General features: G+C 42.9%; 1 protein-coding gene across 1 annotated transcript in view; it reads left to right on the top strand.

The window, feature by feature from the left end:
- PTCHD1 (patched domain containing 1) overlaps nucleotides 1–21277 on the top strand; it is a 54689-nt gene extending 33412 nt beyond the window's left edge. The window contains exons 2-3 of the mRNA XM_047765546.1: nucleotides 3816–4476; nucleotides 15942–21277. Of these exons, the coding sequence (XP_047621502.1) occupies nucleotides 3816–4476; nucleotides 15942–17596 (2316 nt within the window). The 3' untranslated portion in view covers nucleotides 17597–21277. The remainder of the gene's footprint in view (nucleotides 1–3815; nucleotides 4477–15941) is intronic.
- Nucleotides 21278–21717: the final 440 nt, after the last annotated feature.

Here is a 21717-nt window from a genome sequence, read left to right on the forward strand (position 1 = left end):
CTCTCTTAATGGACCTCAGATCCCCAAGTGTGGCCATCCCATAGCTCAGTCACATCAAGACCAGTCGTTTTAACCAGGTGAGCTGACAGTTCTCCATTCTTCCCCATGTCCTCTTCATCCTCACTAAAGTTCTAAAGTTGTCCTAGTCTAGATTCTCTAGGCCTCAATTGCTTCAGCTATAAAATGGGAATGATGTTTTCACCATTTTCAGAGAGCCTTGTATTGAATAAAGTCTTAGGAAAACGGTACAGACAGTATCAGCAGACTAGTTACTGTTACTATCATCATTCTTAACCTGAAGGGTGATGAGAGTAAGGAATCTAGCAATATAAACACAGTATGTTCAAAGCCTTAGGATGCATCACAATTTAACATTGTGATTGAAATTGACATTGGGTTAGGCCCTGCCAGAGCACTCAGCATTGTCTACTGCTAGGATCTTTCCCTTGTTTTGGATGTCAGATGTCTTGTGTGATTTTCCATGTCTAAGTGTGAGCACACTAAATTCAGGGAAATTATCCTATCCTTGAGAACACATTAGATTGGATGAGCACTTACTGAATGTGTGTTGAGTGAATGATCCAAAATCTACACATAATTAGAGAACTGTGGATGATACGTTGATTCACGTGATTCATTCTGACTATATTAAGGGTCAAGTGTCATTTCCCTCTCCTTTCCTTTTCTGAGGGTCTCTGACTAATAATCAGCCTGTGTGTGGATGGAGACTCTCCATTCTGTGGACTGAGGTGTCTTGGTCACCATTTCACGGTCATGCTTTAATGTTTTCCCATCTTTCTGTGCCCCTTCTGTCCCCAAGAGCAAAGATTAATTTAAAGGCAAAGATGAAGTCACTGTAAACTCACATTGTTTTTACCTTCCTCTTCTTTTTCAGTGCAGAAATTAAAAGTAAGTAAAAAGGGGGAAAAAAAAAAAGCACATAGCTTCCATCTCTTGCTTCTGCTTTCCCCTGTGAATATAGTCTACGAACACTTTCTAATGTCTCTACTGTCCTGAGTCGGGATTCTTCAGGAGAGTAAGTCAAGGCATCCAAAAACCCTATCCAGGTAGATGTGCAAGTGGCATGTGCAGCGTGTCTGCCTGTGGCTCTGTGGACAGCCAAGAGTAAACTGTGTGTGCACTTGATGTGGAGGCGTGAGAACCAAGTACTGGCAGCAGTCACGAAAGCGAGTCTTGATTTTCCTTTCCCCTGCCTCTTATTCCCATGCCTCTTATTCCCCACAGTAGAAGCCCACACACTCCCACTGCTAGGTGGGTAGCTTCAACCAACACCCCCTCTCTGGCTGCTTTGTCACTCAGCATTTCCCTGCCACTGAGAAGCAAGAGTGACACATGTTCTACCCACCTCTCCTTCGGAAATTCAAAACAGGTGAATCTCACAGCAGCTTCCATGCTCACAGTTCAGAAATCTTCCCTCTTAAACTTCAGCAAGGTTCTCATTTTCTAAGCCTCCCTCCTATGATCTGGGGGTACAGGGGTTAACATAGTGTCTGCTTTCTTTGGTCTGCGGTCCCAGGGGTCATGGCAGTAGATCTGCAGAGTTGGCAGATCACTACATAGTTTACAACTCCCCACGCAGCATGGCATGGTCGCCTTAGAGAATGGATGGAAAATATCCCCTTGCTATAATTGGGTTCAGCCCTGTGGCTTAACACCATCTTATTTGGCAATCTTTTTCTCTTGACATATTTAGTAATCACTCTAAGGGAGATTTATTAGACTGTTCATGGGAACAAACAATGCACTAAATATTACACATATGCATGCTTTCAATACCACTCCTTTTCTAGCCTATTCTCCATCTTTCCCACAAAGTCTTTCTTTTAACTCTTATCACAACTCTCTCGTCTTTCAATTCCTCTTGGTTCTTCTCTCCTCCAAAGGAACCTTTCATATTTTGGAATTTTTTAATAGTTCTTTTAATCAAAATTCTCTGGGCCAAGCTTAGAGAAGAATGGATGAAAACACACTCCAAGAGTTCAAAACCATTGAAGACATTTTGCTCATCATCAATCCCTATGCATCAAAACAAAAATTTAGCATATGGTTAGAGTTTTGTGAAAAATGGTCTCCTAGGCGTCTCTGGGAGATCAGCTGTGTGTGTGTGTGTGTGTGTGTGTGTGTGTGTGTGTGTGTGTAGGAAAGAACTCAAAATATTTCAGCCAAATGTAGTTCAATGAAGTGCATCCTGAACCTCAGGGGTGAGAATTAGGATTAACAACTCACACTCTGTGCTAACTAAAGAACTTGGACAGCTGGTGCCCCTCAGACATTTTCAAAATAACATAATAAATATCCCACTCACCTGGGCATGTGCATGCACAGCAAAATGTCTTAGCGAATAGTCCATGTACAGCAGATTTAAGAGAAAATCTTATCAGGGTCATGGAACCGCTGAGAAGGTTATAGGTGCATTGGCACAAGACCGTATGGCAACTGTGGATGGGAGGCTTTTATTCCCTTCACATAGGAGATCTCTTCTTCGTTCATCAGGTATGTGGTAACGGGAGAGCCCACTCAGTGTCAGGCACAGTCCTAGACGTTCATTTAACACTCAATTACATGTCCACCACTGGCCGAGTTTCACAGAGAGGAGGCCTTCTTTTCTCACTGGATTACATGTGCTCCTACATATCTGAACTTGAGCACCTGTCATTTTCTAGGGGTGGGGCAGTGAAAGCACAAATTCAGGATTGAATTGCTAGCAAGAACCTTTATTCAGCTGCTGGCACTGCCAACCTAGAGGTGTATGGTGAGAGGCTAGGAGCACAGGCTCTGGAGCCAGACTGCCTGGAATAGCCCAGCTCTCTCTCTTACTAAGTGGGTGACCTTAGGCAAAGTCACTTTGCTTTTCTCTATCTCAGTTTCCTCATTACACTGTCTTCATTTCTGTAAAATGAGGCTAGTACTTGGACCTACTTCAGAGGCTCTTATAAGGATGAAATGACTTAGTCCGTATAAAGGGCCTAGAATTGTGCCTGGCATGTAGTGGGGATGATAAATGGGCATCTCTATTCCCATGTGCACTTCAATCACAGGCATACAGAACCTGGGCACAGCAACTTTGATTTAGGGCAAGGTGTGCAGAACAAATGCTGCTGTGCTCCTTTGGCATAATGGCAGCCCAGCTTTGCACTTACAGCTCCTTTACCGCATAGGCAGAGAACACGAGGGCCCTCAACGTGAATGCCTTATCTTCTGTGTCACAGAGCAATTGAATAGAATTGAATGGTGGTGCAATTCCAAGTGCAGAGGTCCCCTGGAGGCACGTGGAACTGCACTTGAGTTCACTTTTTGCATTACATTTTCAAGGCAGAGACTGAACGGTGGACCTCTATAAGATTTTTCAGACAGACCAACTGAAGTACAAGAACACATGTGGAAATAATGCTGGTGCTTCTCAAACTTCAGCTCTATCAGAATCCCCTAGAGGGCTTGTGAAAACCCAGAATCCTAGGCCCCATCCCAGAGACTGTGACTTACCAGGTCTGAGGTGGGTGTGAGAATTTTCACTTCTGACAAGTTCCCAGGTTGTGCTGCTACTGCTGGTCCAGGGGCCACACCATGGGGACCCCTAGTCCAGGGTGTGCTTCACATCCTTACTACCTATTTCTGATGTAAGGTTATATAACATTTAATTTGACCTCTTTAGTTTAGAGATGGTCTGACTCCCTTTCCCCTCCCCCTCCCCCCAAAACAGAGATATTTGAATTCCCAGAGCAAATGTCACTTATTAATGTCTTGTTTTTGGTAATCAACACTGACTTTCATTTTTTTTTTTTTTTTCCCCACAGTTGCATGCTGCTGTGACCAGGATCCAGGTTCCAAGGCCTGGATTTAATTACACATTTGCTCACATATGTATCCTGAATAACGATAAGACTTGCATCGTGGATGACATAGTGCATGTTCTGGAGGAGCTAAAGAACGCTCGGGCCACCAACCGGACCAATTTTGCTATCACGTACCCGATCACTCACTTAAAGGACGGGAGGGCAGTTTACAACGGGCACCAGCTCGGAGGCGTCACCGTACACAGCAAGGACCGAGTAAAATCCGCAGAGGCCGTCCAGCTCACCTACTACCTGCAGTCAATCAACAGTCTCAACGACATGGTGGCAGAGAGGTGGGAGTCCAGCTTCTGCGACACCGTCCGAATGTTCCAGAAGTCTAACAGCAAAGTCAAAATGTACCCTTACACGTCCTCCTCACTGAGGGAAGATTTCCAGAAGACCAGCCGCGTCTCGGAACGTTACCTGGTCACCAGCCTGATCCTGGTGGTCACCATGGCCATCCTCTGCTGCTCTATGCAGGACTGCGTCCGCAGCAAACCCTGGCTGGGCCTGCTCGGGTTGGTGACCATAAGCCTGGCCACCCTCACCGCGGCCGGGATCATCAATCTTACTGGTGGGAAATACAATTCCACCTTCCTGGGAGTCCCTTTCGTCATGCTAGGTAATTACTGCCCTGTTTTTCCGTTTCCTCCTTCTAGTGGTGGCGACTGGGTCCTAACACGCAAAAAGTAGCTAACAACTGTCTCATTTATAGCATCTTCATTTTGCACAGAAGCCCTGGGACTGATTCTGTAAGGTGGCGGTGGTTCACAAGAAGTAACCTGATTTGGCAAATGGGCTGGAAGTCTCAAAGTCCTGGGTTCTAGCCCTGGTTCTCCATTAAGTAACTGCGTGGTATTTAGCAGGTATTAATCTTCTCTGTGCCCCAGTGTCTTAGGCTGCGCTTCCCCAGAAACAGACCCTGAGAAAAGGCTGTAGACACGAGTAGTTTATTTGGGAGGTGAGGACACGAGATGGGGAAGGAAGGCCATGCAAGGCCCATTAATAAGCAGGTTACCTCGGTGGGCACCTGTGGCTCAGTCCCACTGGGGACCTTTGAGAGACGTCAGGTCTCCTGGCACGGTGAGGAAGCTGCGAGCTGTGTGGTGAATCCAGGAGCCCTATATATGATTCGGTGAGGGCTCCCCCCAGGGTCCTTAACTCCTGGGGAAGAGGGAGCACATTCCTGCAGGTGACCAGTGTTGGAGGTAAGAAGCCTTCAGTAAGTGCAAGGATGGTGAATGGGTGGGCACACAGGCCGGGCAAAGACGCATCCGCTACCTTCGGTTTCCCTCCCTGGTGGACAGAGTAGACGTGCACATTCACTCTGACAGAAGGGTCTGGTCAATGCACCAGAACTGTGAAGGCATAGTGAGACAGAAATAGGAAGGGGACTTTTTCCTGTTCTTGTTTTGAAATGACAGTGTGAGAATCCCACCAGATTCTCTCTGGGGGGCTGCAGAGATTTCCCAGTACCGATAATGGTCAAAAAATTAAGCCATAGTGGTCATAATGTAACCCCAATTGCCCTATCCTTCTGGTTCTGAAAATGGCATGCCCGGCAAGCCTGATGGCAGGGTTCTCACGGGCCAAGGACTCACACCGTTAGCTTTCCCCCTTTTCTTTGGCAACTTCTCATCAATTCCTTTAGCAAAATTAAAATGTCATTTGGAATCAGATAGTGACATGACAAATGAAGTGGCATTTCTCATTGGCTGGGAAATAACTACAGTTGAGTTCATTAGTATGCCTCATGCCCTCTTTGGGGGCAGCAGAAAAGAAAAGAATTTCCTCTGGAAATCTCAGCTGCGGGGCTGACGGGGGGTGGGGTGGGGGGGCATGGGTGGCAAAGAGGGAGCCAGGGTGCCAAGTGCTGCCTTCCCTCCTGGCCTGCAGGCTACGGGCATTGAGACTCAGGCAATAAACACACATTCGCAGCTTTTGTGGAAAAGTGGGGCACTGTGCAGAGATTGAGCATGCTGCGAATTTACCAGCTCTGTTTACTCATCACTGCTGAACACAACAGAGAAGGAGGCTGCCTCCTGAATTCAGTGTTTTAAGATGGCAGCAGAACCTGCCTCTTTAAAATACCCGCAAGGCGATGTGGGTCTGGAATACAGGGCAGCTCCTTGAAGAGTGAGTAAGGACTGGGTGTGAGTAGCTTCCACGGAGGCTTGAGTCAAGATTTAAATTAAGATGTTTTGCTCATGATTAGTCACATACTTGGGTTTTTCTTTTTTTTTTTTTTTAAGCTTTTCATTTCAAAAATACAGTGTTTTTTGTTGTAATGGTTTTTTTGGGAGGAAGATAAACATGGATAAGGGTTTATGGGAAACTGAAGGGAGACAGTTAAGATGCTTAAGGTAAGAAAAAAAAAAAAGATGTTGGGGCTAGAAAAAGGACTACCACTCCTGGTTTTATGACACTATTCAGTACTCCAAGAATGATAACAATGTTGAAAACTTTCTAAAAACTAATTGCTTTCAGTAAAATCCAATTATAATATTTAGAGCTTAAAATTAATTTCTATGTAAAACATTAATATTCAAGACCTCTTAAAATTAATTTCCTAAAAAAATCTATTTCACTATAAGTAAAATGAAAGTAAATACTCCAAACTTCTTAAATTTTATTAAATATAATAAGCCACAGTATTTGAAATTTCTTAAAACTGCTTCGGATACTTTTTACAGAAACTTTAAAATATTGTAAGTAAAAGTCAACAACCCGTCAACCCCAAAAGGAACACACCAGTACTATCTGGGGTGGGGAGGGATGTAAGCCATGAAAACATGGTGTTAGCAAGGGAGCGTCTTTAAAAGACAAATCCAGAAAGCCTAGCACCACAACTCTACAGAGACCGAGCCTCACTGAACTTGAATTTTTTCTGAATTCAATTCAGAAAAAGCTGGCACTTGTAGCAAAAAAAGATCAAGCGCTGCAGTGCCCAATACACCCTTGTTTGTAATTTGTGAGGAATGTTATATGCATTGATTTGATGGCAGTTTTCCCTGCTGACAGTCAGTAGGCAACCTTTCTGTATGTTTTCAGCTCAAAGAGATCTCAAATTACTTAGTCACAACATGAAAGGAAGCTACGCATTTTAGTAGTGAAGGCCCCTTTGCAATAAATACTTTGCACCATGTAATGGGTGCTTAATAAGCTCGTACAGCCAACAGTGTCTGGATTTAGGATGGTTGCCCTTCTGTATTGCTCAGATAAACTCTTCATTCTCGGAGTGTGATTGTAAAATGAAGTATAAGCAAGAGCATGTTCATAAATGTTGCATTTAGGGCCAATGTTTAATTCTGGTTTTTTGATGACCAATCCTAAAATGCCAATAAATATTTCAAAGGACCAAGAAGAAATGCGGTGCTGAGGGTTTTGCCCTACGAGTCAGTAAACTGTTTGTCCACTTTCTAAATGTGCCTGTCTATAAGATAAAATGGCTGGGCTTAGTTTAAGCAAAACTTCTTGATTTTCTATGATATTAATATACTATTGAATTAAACCTTAAAAATAAATGGTCTCCTTTAGAAGGAAAAGAATCTTAGAAAAAGGCTCTTTTTCCTTTCCAGACATTTCCTTGGCCAACGATAGGTCTATAATGTGATAAACATTATAGACTTAAAATTCAACCAACTAAATATTCTCAGTGTGATGCCGGTCGCATAAGGCCAGATCCAGCCAAATGCCAAAATGACAGAAGATTTAGAATGGAAAATTTTAATACCATGTGTGTCAGGCAGTATTAACCTGACAAAATTCCAGAATAGGAAAGAATTTGGATAAACTCTGAGAGTTCACCATAATGGGATGTGACTGGGTGTTTCTAGCGAAGACGATACATGACATCTCTGGCTTAATAAGAATATATCCTACACAGATGAATCATTTTGGCAATGATGTAAGCATAGCTACATCAGGATTTAGAGTGTTTTTAATCAGTGTCATGCATATTAGACAACTACACTTCTGCCAAAACCCCTGTCCATATGAGTCACATCAGCTTATTTAGAGCTGAAATTCTTAAAGGTCTACAGTATCATAAATGCTCATTGACATTTTTTAGTTATTATAATTTCAAGAGGAGTTTATTTCATCTGTACCCCTTATATGTAAAGTAGTAGCCTTTCTTTCCAAACTACATTAATGCCCAGGTATTGAGGTCCTTGAACTGCCGTTTGTTAACATTTGACAGTCATCGTGTTAATCCGTTACGGAATTTCCTTTAAAGGATGAGGGTTTACAACGTCGTCCTGCAGTTGGGTATGACTTAAGAAACTGGCATAAGTTTTGTACATGCAGGCTCTCCTTACAGGCTTAATATTGCCATGGCTTTGCTGACCAGACACAAATCCGAAAAGGAATGGAATCTTGGAGAATACAAAAGGGAACAGAAAGAAGGGTTTTTTTCCTTCTTCATATGACGGGTTTGGCGCTTCATGTACATTCTGTACAGCTAAAAGGGGAGAAGTGAAGTTGTAGTGAAAGATATGTGGGATATTAGTTTACATGTGGTTATCTAATGTATAAGGGTTTCTTTGCACTTACCAAGATACAAAAGCTTCAGAGATTTGAGTGAGACAAAAAATACTCTTCAAGAAAAATATTCTTCAAGCCCTTTCAAGTGTTTGAGATGTTGAGGTCAATGTCAGATTTAGGTTCCCTCTTCCTTCTAAATTATCTAGCCAGGCCACTCAAATTCAAGCATGAGAAGAGAAGAATGGATGTGATTAAGTGCCAGGAGGAGACTAAGAACAGGTATGTTTGGCTTCATTCAGGTGTATATTCTAAGATTACCTGTAGTTGGCAGAAACCAGAAGACCAGGTTCAGTTCTCTGAGAAATTGTTCTCATTTGCTGCCACCTGGAATCTGATGTGGTGTGTGGAGCTCAGGCTCATAAAGAGGTAAAAAGTTCTTGCATAAGAAATTTAGTTCTAAATGACAAATTGGAACTCTTATTTATCTTTGCTCTGAACTTAAGCAAACCTGGAAAGTTTTGCTTTCCTAATGAGTATTCTGGTATATTTCTAGTCATGAGAAATGGGGAGGGGGCATCAGCCAGATGATAATAAAGTTCAAACCATACAAAATCGTCAATATCCAACCATTTTTGACCCACAAAATTGGTACAAATATCTGACCCTTTTTAAACTACAAAAGTGGTAATTTCTTATAGTTCAACCTACTACATTATTGTAGAAGTCCATTATTTGCAACAATATGACAATCTACGTGATGGAGTAGAAGTGTTAGAATGCTGTGGAAATATTCTGCTTAGATATCACTTACTAAAAGGTTCAGTAGTTTCTAGAAAAAAAAATGATTTATAGGGGTTTTGTTCTTCTCATTTTTGTTTACATCTGATTTGAAATAAGATCGTAGTAATTCCATATACTATTTTCAGAGTTTTCTTCCTGAATATCCTTTTTGCAATGGCCTATGGTCATTGTGGGGCTAATATGCAAATATACTGTGTAATCAAGTTTTGTGGATAGTTGTTACCTTTTCATTCTTATGCTCCATCAGTCATATTACAGTAAGGCGGGGGGGGGGGGGGGGACCCGGTTGGCAAGAAATAGGTTTGAGGGGATGGATCAAACATGTTTCATTGTTTTATTCTTAACCACAAGGGAAGACAAGAGTGGAACTAGGGGCACAGGTACAGGAAGGCAGAGCTCAATTAGACAGAAGAATATCAGGGTGCTCGGCCTTTGACCCAGGTCTCCTGGGTATCCCCTGGGTGGTATAGCCAACTAGTCTAGGGAATAGGGGAGTGGCAGATTCCATGAAGGTTGGGCAGCAGGAAGCAACCTCAGGACACTGAGCTAGTTTAAAAAAAAAAAAAAAAAAAAAGACCATAAGGAGAAACACCTAGTTCGTTGTTGCATTTGAATTAGTATCTCAGAAAGTCACTGCTAGGCCAGGTAGCGCTGACCAGATGGGTCTATAGGAGCTCCCGAGGCAAGCAGATTCATAGTTATTGTCAAGGAGACCCTGCATTTCACCTAGGCTACTTCACCAGCCAAGAAGCAAAATGTAGATGGAACCTAAGGGATGGGTTCTAGCAGCTTCTTTGCACTGATTGGTGTAGCAGCACTAACATTTCTCTTTCTCACCAGTAAAATAAATTTCACATCAACCTCCTATTCATTGTGTGTGCGTGTGTGTGTGTGTGTGTGTGTGTGTGTGTACAAACTGAGTGAATAATATATATTACCTACATTATATATCATAATATATTACATAATATATATTACATAATTTCATATTTTGTTTATAACATATTGTGTACTGATATTGCTTGAATATAAATACTATACATTTCTCTCTATATTATATAGTGTATATTCACGCATTTTATATGTAAATATATAAAATCTGTTTGAATAAGATACACCATAGATACACATATTTATATATTGCATATGCCTTCTATATAAAAAGATACCACACAATCACACAATAACCACAGCATATATTATGGGACACAGGTGTACACACTGATTTTACATAGTGCACCCACACACAGTATCTGAATACCTTATCTTTAAACAAGAAAGAGCTTTTAGCAAAATCATTTCTTAGACTCTTATTTGTAGTTCTTTAGTGAAGGAAAATCGTTTCTCAGATTAAAACCCAACGCTGTGGAGTTCCCGTCGTGGCACAGTGGTTAACAAATCCGACTAGGAACCATGAGGTTGCGGGTTCGGTCCCTGCCCTTGCTCAGTGGGTTCACGATCCGGCGTTGCCGTGAGCTGTGGTGTAGGTTGCAGACGCGGCTCGGATCCTGCCTTGCTGTGGCTCTGGCGTAGGCCGGTGGCTACAGCTCTGATTCGACCCCTAGCCTGGGAACCTCCATATGCCGCGGGAGCGGCCCAAAGAAATAGCAAAAAGACAAAAAAAAAAAAAAAAAAACCAACACTGTGATTAGAGTTAGCAAAATGTGACAAGCCTCTGGTGGAAAGGCTAAGGCGTGTGTATTTGCCCTGATGTACAAATCCATCTTAAGTTAAGCAGAGTACACCTTTCCTCTCACTCTTAACTGTGAGACAAAACAGGCCATGATAAACCAAACAATTCGGCACAGAAAGTAAATGTTTATAACTGGCAAAGTATAAATGTAACCCAATTAATGAATGTCTCCCTGAAAACAGATGTTACTCAACCCAGACATATATACACTTTCGATTTCTTCTCAAAAAAACAAAAATCATGAATTTATGTCAATGTCATCGAAAGAAAAGCTTTTTATAAACACAAGCTACTTAGTGCAGCTCGTCTAAGAATAAAATGTTTTAAGCAGATTTTGCTCATGCGTTCATTACACTCGATGGATTTTCTAGAAGAATATAGTAACTTTATTCCCATATATGAAATTTGGCATTACCCAGGCATGCTCTAGATGGCTGCGTTGTCTCCTGATAGGAAAGATTTTCACACTGAAACTGAAAGATCATCCATCCGCAAGCCATCCCATTTCACCTCCTCATCTTCTCAGTTATTCCTTACTTTTAGGAACTCAGGATGAGGAAATCCTGCTAGGATTAAAGGATTAAAATGTGAGGAGTGCCCGAAGGCATTAGCCTCTGTGCTGGGGCCCTGTATGCCGGGGAAGGCAGTCTTGCAACATCCAAACGTACAGAGTAGATCAGTGTGCCTGTGATGCTCATTGACAAACAGATAAACAAACCACCCAGCCTGCCTCTGATAGCAAAACCATTCCATACATTGAAAAACATAATAGACTTTATGAACAACTTTCCAGAAGTGCATCTACTAGGTAAAGTTAGGTTAACTCTCAACTATTCATCTATGGATTCCTACATTAGTGCAGTGTAAACAACCCTGAAGGCTTTGGTCAGGTCCCAGGAAACAGTCTGGGTGAGAGTGAGATTTAATCTGTGAGTGTTCCCGAGACTCAGCCTAAGTGACTGGAGGATTAGCCAGTTGAGGGAGGTTTTTCCACCATTAGTGTTATTTATCGTCTGGGCTGCCTTTTCTCTTCATTGGCTCCAAAGTCTGAAAGTTAAGTGAACATAAAGATATAAAATTCTTTGGAAAAGAAGAAAAATTATTAGCCTGAATCCTTTAATATTTGATTTTTTTTAGCTGACGAGCCCAAAGTCTACTGCCAATAAAATTTAAATTGCATTCCTGGTACAAACTGTGTCTGAACATTGGTGAGGAGCTCTACTGTCCTTACCCCAGGGCCTGGCTAAAAGCTCGTGCTGCAGTCACTCAGGAATAATGAGAACTTGGACTTTGTGTGTGTGTTGACACATGCTGGGATGCGTGTGTTTTTATGCATGTAACTCTACGGCTCTGCAATGAGCCCAAACAGAAACAAACATCTTGGATGTGCTTTTAAAAGACACGTGAATACTCTAAAAGCTTCTTTTTCTTCAGAATCTGATTGAATCCATGTATGTTGTTTAACAGTTCCCTCTGGCAACTCTTCAGCCTTACATACGGGGACTGTAAGAGAGGGACCGCCCTGGGAGGTCACTTGGTTCCCGGCACGCTCACTATGACGCAGTCTTTTACTTTCAGGCATCGGGCTGCCCCAGGTCTTGGCACTGCCCATCCGATGATGAGCCCTGTTACCTGCAGGGCCCTGGCCACAGAGGGCCAAGTCTGTTTGGTGATGCTAAAGAAAGGAGGCAGCTGATGAGAGAGGAAAGTGGAGAGGAGCTGAACCTACCAAAATCTCTCTTCTCTGCCTTGCCTTGGTTTTCATTGGCCCAGCTTCTGCAATGGATATAAAAAGTAAGACCAGGGCTGGCTGGAGGAAAAACTGTGAAGGAGTGAGTCTCTGGGAACTCCTCCTACCTAGGATTTCCTCTGCCCTCCCTCCCCGTCCCCATGCCCTGTCCATTCCCCAGACCTAAAGGAGCTGCTTCAGTAGACAAACTGTTCCTGAGGGGGCTGCAGTGAAAAGAATACCCTTGAAGGCCAAACCAAAGGGAATTCAGCTGTGATTGTGGGCAGAGCAGACATTCTTGCGGGGTGGGGGGGGTGGGGACAGGGCTTTCCTCATGTCCTAGAGATCTTAGAACATGTCTCCCCTTGGGTCCAGGCCAGGACCCAGGGGCCTCATGGGTCAACTGTCCTTGAAGGTAACAGACCAACCTCTTCAACATAAATACCCCGCTGTGAATGAGGTCTGGTGCCAGGCAGGCACTCCAGGCTGCACACCCAGGGAAGGCAGGTGCAGCTATGGCGGCGCTCATCCCTCCCTTGACTGACAGCAGTAAGCAGGCCCAGGTACGGTGTCGGCAGTCGTCCTTGAAACCCAGAGAGCCCCTGGAAGGCAGTGCACAACTGCAATGTGGAGTTTATGGTGGAGGCAGCTGATAGGGAGGTGTGGCTTGAGAAATAAGAAGCTGGCCTTTCAGGAATAACGGCGGGGGCCATTGCAGGCAAGGCCTACAGTGACTAGCAACAAACACTGAGTGACCAGGTAAAACAGAGTCTTTCTCAAGGCCTCTTCTTCTGGCCTCTGTGTGTGTCTGCCTGCACTCCCGTGGCAAGAAGAATGAAGGAGAAGCAGAGTTTCCAAAAGCCCCTGTGAATAAAATTAGAAAACTCTGTGGAACTGCATCCAGGATCAAGAACAGGTGATGTGCAAACAGAGTCAGGACTCGATAAAAACCATCAAATTCCAGAAGACAAGCCATTTAAAGTGTGGCAACAGAACTCAAGAGACAAGCTAACAGCCTACTCCCACCTTTCCTTGAGTTTGATCATTTTCATTCTGGACCCTCAAGCTTGACCCTTTCTACCTAATAGCTCTGGTAAATTCAAATCCCTCTTCTCAATTAGCTTCTAAGATTATGCAACAGCAGGGTAAGAAATGGCTTCTTACTGTATTTTCCAACAAGAGTCAGGGGCAGAGCCTGTCGTTATAAAATATCATATCAATTTTGTCAAAGGACTGCAAAGCAGATTTAATTTAAATCCTACTATATGACTCATTCTAACCCTGCTCTATGTATCTTTATTTTCTTACCATATTCAATGACTAAGTACTAAAGCCCTGTTTTAAAAGTTTTGTGTTTCCATTGCTGTGACTGTGGCATAGGCCGGCAGCTGTAGCTCCAATTAGACCCCTAGCCTGGGAACCTCCATATGCTGTGGGTGTGGCCCTCAAAAGCAAATAAAATAGAAGTTTCGTGTGTCTATCAAGAAAACACTATTATACAATTCCATTGTTCTTTTCAGTGAAATTCTGAAGTACGTCTTGCCCACCAAAACTTATTCTACATGGCCACAGATGAAATGGTCAGTATTGTTTCCGTAAGGTCCAGATGCCTCAGAGGGACATTTTTGCCCTCATTTCCAGGAATCAATCACTTTTAATCAAAGGTCGGTTGGTCCTTCCTAAGAACACAGTGGAAACAGACTTAATAAATAGTTTTCCCTCACAAGAGTAGACGTTAACTACCTAAAACCTAATTAACAACAGTCTGCCAGTCAACAAGTGTGCTTTTTACTTCATGTCTGGGGAGTTTAGGTGCCTCCAATTTAATAGGGGCCATGGTACTAGTTATCAAATTGACAGTCTTGACCTGACCTCTAGAAGTAGCTGTAAAACGATGCCTACTAAATTGAGATGAATGCCAAATCCCTCTGAGGAAACAGGCCTATATCATGACTATGAAATGGGCCTTCGGGTTGGAGGCCAAGACTTCACAATAAGTATATAAATACCAGCCTGTGCATGAGGGAAGACAAGCGCTCAGTTATTGTACACACAAGGTAACAGTGACTCACTTCACTCAGCATTGTGCTTGGCTGGATATTTTAAATTCCTTTCTAGAAACAAGACTATCGTACCACAGGGGAAAGATTTTATTATCCTCAATGATGGGGTTGAATATACCAAGGTGTAGAAGCAGAAAATGAGATCTGCTGATTGCAGTGCCAAGACAGGGGAGACTGAAAGCCACAACAGATCACTTTGGGGTGGGGGTGGGGAGCGGATTTCAGTGTTGCAGTGGCCTGGAGACCCAGGGAGGCCCGTCTAGGAAGTGTCTGGCTCCAACCAGGAGAGCTGGGAGAAGTTAAACTAGATGTGGTCTCAGACAGTAAAATAAAGTCAAAACAGGGCACTCACTTACTGTACCTCTGCCATTCCAGGGTTACAGAAATACTAACCAAGCAGGCAAAGGCACTAAGTAGTTCAAGAGAGAGATTGCTGATCTGGCCCTGTCCCTCAGAGGCCACTGCCAAACAGTGCAAAGATGCCAGCAGAGTCACTGCCTTCTTGATACGTCATCTATGAACAAGCAAAACTGGTCAAAACATATCCCTGGAGACAAAAGACATAAATCTTGAACCTGAATTTTAGTTGTTATCCATTGCAGGGAAAATTCATATGAATCCTGATCCTTCTTCCACCCTTCCTGTTCACTCGAACTTGTCCCTACTTATTTTGCTTCCTTCTGTTTCTCAGATTTATTGCTTCCTGCGTTGATACTTGGGGAAGAGGAAAAAAAGAGGGTGTGATTTAGGTTTCTGTCAAGGCTCAAATGAAATACAGTGCTTCATTTTCCCTAAAGCCTTCCACTTGGCCAGACTTAACGAAGTGATGGCACGTTAACTGGGAACCCTCTGCCCATGCCTTGCTCTGTGCTGACCCCCAACCAGACTTGTGGGGATGACAGGCAAAATGATGAGTGGCCAGGCATCTTCTCTGGAGTGTTCCACAAACCAAGGCAAACCAATACTCTGCAAACTGCACCAACAACCCTAAGCTATCAATGCGTATAATCCTCAGGAGACAGAGGCATGTCTTCTCAGATTCCTATGGGCAAAAGGCTGCCCCGCTTCCTTAAGCCAGAAGGAAGCATGAAGACCTTAACGCCTCTATCTGCCCTCTATCCATTAACATTTATGATTCACCCAAACAGGAGTCTCTCTCTCCGCAGGAGAAGCCATTGACATTTACCTGTCACCTGTCACCACTGGGACGGGTTATGTTTCCTTGGACCCAGGAGTTCCCCGGGACCAAGGTGGTTCTCCCCGCTACAGAGAGGAGTCTTTTAAACTTTTGATCTGGTCTTTTTCTGCCCCCTCAGGTCATGGATTATATGGGACTTTTGAAATGTTGTCGTCCTGGAGGAAAACTAGAGAAGACCAACACGTTAAAGAGAGAACTGCAGCGGTCTATGCAGACTCCATGCTCTCCTTTTCTCTCACCACTGCCATGTACCTGGTCACCTTCGGCATCGGGGCCAGCCCTTTCACGAACATTGAGGCAGCCAGGATTTTCTGCTGCAATTCCTGTATCGCAATCTTCTTCAACTACCTCTATGTACTCTCGTTTTATGGTTCCAGCCTGGTGTTCACTGGCTACATAGAAAACAATTACCAGCATAGCATCTTCTGTAGGAAAGTCCCAAAGCCTGAGGCACTGCAGGAGAAGCCGGCATGGTACAGGTTTCTCCTGACAGCCAGGTTCAGCGAGGACACGACCGACGGTGAGGAAGCGAACACTTACGAGAGTCACCTATTGGTATGTTTCCTCAAACGCTATTACTGTGACTGGATAACCAACACCTATGTCAAGCCTTTTGTAGTTCTCTTTTACCTTATTTATATTTCCTTTGCCTTAATGGGCTATCTGCAGGTCAGTGAAGGGTCAGACCTTAGTAACATCGTAGCGACGGCGACGCAAACCATTGAGTACACTACTGCCCAGCAAAAGTACTTTAGCAATTACAGTCCAGTGATTGGGTTTTACATATACGAGTCTATAGAATACTGGAACACCAGTGTCCAAGAAGATGTGCTAGAATACACCAAGGGGTTTGTGCGAATATCCTGGTTTGAGAGCTATTTAAATTACCTTCGGAAACTCAATGTGTCCACTGGCTTGTCTAAGAAAAATTTCACAGACATGTTGAGAAATTCCTTCCTGAAAGCCCCCCAATTTTCACATTTTCAAGAGGACATCATCTTCTCTAAAAAGTACAATGATGAGGTTGATGTAGTGGCCTCCAGAATGTTTTTGGTGGCCAAGACCATGGAAACGAACAGAGAAGAACTCTATGATCTCCTGGAGACCCTGAGGAGACTTTCTGTCACCTCCAAGGTGAAGTTCATTGTCTTTAACCCGTCCTTCGTGTACATGGATCGATATGCCTCCTCTCTGGGAGCCCCCCTGCACAACTCCTGCATCAGTGCTTTGTTCCTGCTCTTTTTCTCGGCATTCCTGGTGGCAGATTCTCTGATTAATGTCTGGCTCACTCTAACGGTTGTGTCCGTGGAGTTTGGAGTTATAGGTTTCATGACATTATGGAAAGTAGAACTCGACTGCATTTCTGTGCTATGCTTAATTTACGGAATTAACTATACAATTGACAACTGTGCTCCACTCTTATCCACCTTCGTCCTGGGCAAGGATTTCACAAGAACTAAGTGGGTAAAAAATGCCCTGGAAGTGCATGGGGTAGCTATTTTACAGAGTTACCTCTGCTATCTTGTTGGTCTGATTCCTCTTGCAGCTGTGCCTTCAAATCTGACCTGTACACTGTTCAGGTGCTTGTTTTTAATAGCATTTGTCACCTTCTTTCACTGCTTTGCCATTTTACCTGTGATACTGACTTTCCTGCCACCCTCTAAGAAGAAAAGGAAAGAGAAGAAAAATCCTGAAAATCGGGAGGAAATTGAGTGTGTAGAAATGGTGGATATTGATAGTACCCGAGTGGTTGACCAAATTACAACAGTGTGATAGTGTCTGCTTGTTATACTTTCACCCTAGGTCTTATCAAGAGCCAAGAGATGATGTTAACGGAAACACCTTTAAAGTTATTCTTGGGTTTGTAAGGATAAGAAATAGGCAATGCCAAAAAAAGTAAAGGACAAGGCAGGGAAATGGGCACTGCGTATTTTCAATCTTTAAAATAAAAGGCTGTCATCAGAGAAAATCTAAAGACACACGAGACACACACAGACACAGATACATACACAGACACACACATGAGGAGACTCATAGTCTCTCAAACTAAGATCAAGTAAGAGGAAGCTTATTAGCAAGCAGAATCCTCTTATTCACACTGCAGATGTTGCTGGTTTGGTGACAAAAACCTCTGATTGAAAGGTCAGTTGCCAAGGCAGAAATAGCTTTGTGCATTTTTCAAACAATAAGGCTTCCAGAACTTCTGCAGAGCAGTAGCTCCAAGGAGGGTCTGTGGTTTAAGGTCTTAGCCATCTCATCCAGCACCCCAGGGAGATGCTTGTGAAGTTCTGGCCAGCAAAAGCAAGCCAGCATCTCAGAAGCAGGCACATAGTGGAGTAGCCATCACCTGGACTGAAACTGAGTCACCTCTGAACTCATCCACATAAAGCAGTTTTGTAGTCCGGAATGAACTTAGCACATCCAGCACCACCCCCATCAACACATTTTTAACATTTGAATAGTTTGGTTAATGTACCTTTAAACCAATGACAGCTCCAGTGCTGCAGAGTTGAGGCGATTCTTTTTTGGACTATCTGGTTGCTTGTCACCAAATGAATGTGCTTTATTAGTTAACAGCTCTTGGCAGGAGGTTCTGAGTACCCCAAACCACAGAGCCAAACCCAAATACCTGGCATGATGGAAGAAAAGCAGGTGTCTACTTGAACCCAGAGACAGTATTTCCATTTTAACACAGAAAAAAATGGCCAGTTGGTACAGCTGTTTGTGGTTTGGCCCTACGTGCACTTTTTGTGTGGATGCCCAGAAACAACATCTGCCCACGCATAGCCGAGGAAGGAGAAATAAACACTGACATGGTTATTTGCCCAGCTTCCCACTTGTAGTGCCAGTCTGCCTCCGCTTAGGAGACATGCTTACCCAGACACACAGAGGAGAAAAGAAAGTCCTTTCTGAGTCCTGAAACTGAGAACTTCAGGCAGGCAGATAAAGGGCTGAAAGTGAGATAACTGGAAATGAGAGGAAGATATAATCACCAATATAAATCTATCAATGATGACAGTCAAGCTTTCCTGCTCAACTGGCTGCACTTCCATCTTCCTGGTCCCCCACACCTTCGTTGGCGCCCCTCTACTTCGCTGCACGGCCCTTCTGCACATTATCGAGCCTAGATGTTTATACTGTTGACTTGCAGTATCTACAGGATCTAAACAGAAGTGGTTTGATATGAAGAGGCTGTGTATGTTGCCCCAGACCCCTGCATTCCTTTATAAAGATGAAGCTAAAACCTGGTCACACTTGAGGCAAATGTCTACAGTATTTTTCCCTTTTAGAGGCGTAGCTTATTTAGACAGCTATAGTGGTAATAAGCATTTCCCCAAAGGACCCTACCTTTGCAAACCTTAGCGGACGTACTGTGCAACTTCCCCATCCCCTGCAGAGGAGGAAACTGAGACCTAGGAGAACAAAGCGACTCACCCAAGGTCACACCACTGGAGGGTTTCCATCATTTTAGCATGCCTAAGACAGGGCAGGCCAATTTTAGATTTTCTCATAAGAGGGCTATTACTCCCTTCAAGGTTCATTTCCAAGGAAGAAACATAAGGACTTATTGGCCACAAGGCAGACTTTTTTTTTAACGTCTGGGTAATGTTTGGGATTTAGGTTTACCACTGTCTTTCCAAACAGCAAAAATGCCCAAATGATTCAGATGTAACCACACCAAGTGCAAACCTGTGCTTTCTATTTCATGTACTGTTGTTCACAGAGTTCTAAATATATGTGCAGGAGATCATAGCTAGTGCATTACACACTTGTTCAGTCTCTCCTGCAAACACACTAAGTGATCATACCAACGTGTTATGCACTCAACTAGAAGATAATGAGCTTTAATCTAAGGACAAATGCAATCCTCGAAAAAGGGCAAGTTCACATAATAGATCTGCGATCAATTCTCTCTCCAAGGGGCCTGCAACTAGGCTATTATTTATAAAACAGCTGAAGAGGGGATTGGTTTTATTCTTAAATCATATGTTGCTAAATCATTTTCTGAAGAGTGTGTTCTAAATCAGCCATTGATTTAGTGCCACGTGGAGCACCTCGGGTTACAATGACTCCACAAAACTGATACAACACGCATACCAATTAAGTGGATTTTGTTGAGAATTTAACCGTTCAGTTTGGTCAACCAGAATGACTTACTGTGGAACTTTGTTTTATGACAGATAGTAGTTTTCCAACTTGACTGAGTCTCTGTATACCTTGAGATATTGTATTTTTAAATGAAGGGCGTTTTCAAACTTGTCAACTTCTCTTTTCAGCACTTGAAATCAAAGCTTATGGAATTCTGACTGTGGAATGAATGAATTTTTTTACCGGGGAACTCTGCATGCCAAGATTTACTACTTATTATTTATTGTTAGTTCAGTGTTATTTATTTGTTAATATTGATATTAATAATTGCTCTGATAGCAATGGTTTAGCCCCACCATGGAGAAGACATTTTAGAAATAACTCAGACTCACACTCCCAGAAAATTTAAGTCTTTACTTCATGAAGTTTTACTTTTTCAATTGCTATAAAGAGGGAAAGAACAGTCCTAGCAAAGACTTGCAAAAGTTTTATTTTTCATTTAATTCCAACCAAGGCATTAATGTTCACTTTACCAAAGAAGCTTATTTGGTTGGTTTTGAGTTGGTGTTTGTTGTTTGTTTACCAAAGAAAATATTCCATTCATCAGAAATATTTCTCCTGGTCAACTAAAATAACTAAACTGTGATACTTGGGCTTTCTTGGCCATTAATAAGAAAAAAAGAAAAGTCAGCCTAAGGGTAATAGTCTCTCATTGAGCAAAACTCAGCAGAAGGTGTGAATTCACAAGAAACTTGGGGTATGAAAGAAAGAAAATGATACTTGAAATAGGGCATTATTGTTAAGTCCTATAGCAATGGTCCAAGAAATAGCATGAGGGCTCCTCAGGCTAAAAGGAGTACATTTGTTCCACAGAAAAATATACGATAAACACTGACAAAACTCCTTCTCCATTGTTCTAGCTGATAAGTTTCATTTGGGGTGGTGGGAGGGTTATGTTTTAGGGTTTTGTTTTGCTTTAGTTTGATTTGTGATGTTTGTGTTTGTTTTGCTCCCATCTTGCCTACAATTTTTAGCCCCTCAATTTTCCAGCAAAAGTAAGACAACCAAATGCCATCGTCCATGGCTACAGTTATTTGCACAATATGCTGCTCTGAATAAGGCCCTTGATAACCCTTTTATTTTCACTAACCACCAGGCAATTGTTCTAAGTGGCGTTCTGGGACCATGACATCACTGTCCTCCAGCCCCAGCAATGGAGCTTGGCTGTGTCTATCTCAAGAACAGGTGGGCTGGGCAGCCGCCTTGGGGGTGTGGCATGAGGCAGAGCCTCTTGGACACAAATGATATCCTCCTCATGATGGCTTTTTATTCCTTCGGATCCTATTAAAGTAGCCCTGCAGCTTATAGTAGTGTTTGATCTCTGTGAATCTCTGTTTTCTCATCTGTAAAATGGGGATACTAACAGTAACAATCTTTAAATTCAGCAAATACTTTACTGAGTGCCTAATATCGCCCGGATACTGTTCTGGAAACTGGGGATGGCAGTGAACAAATCAGAAAAAAAAAAAAAAAAACATCTGCCCTCGGAGAGCCTACATGCGAGTCATGCTGCAGATTTACTCTAAGAATTGAATGAGAAGATGTTCAGAAAGCACTTGTGGTGAAGCCTGGAGTAGAGAAGGAACTCAAGACATTATTATTTGTAATCTGTCCATCCCACACAGTAGCCCTAGAGCTCAGGATGTATGCTGCAAAGAAGTGCTTTTCTGCAGATTTGGGCCCAGAATTAGGGCTATATAAAGATGCAATGAATTGTCCTGGTCATTTCAGGACATTCAGAATTT

This window comes from Phacochoerus africanus, chromosome X (assembly GCF_016906955.1).
Source record: "Phacochoerus africanus isolate WHEZ1 chromosome X, ROS_Pafr_v1, whole genome shotgun sequence".
NCBI lineage: Eukaryota > Metazoa > Chordata > Mammalia > Artiodactyla > Suidae > Phacochoerus > Phacochoerus africanus.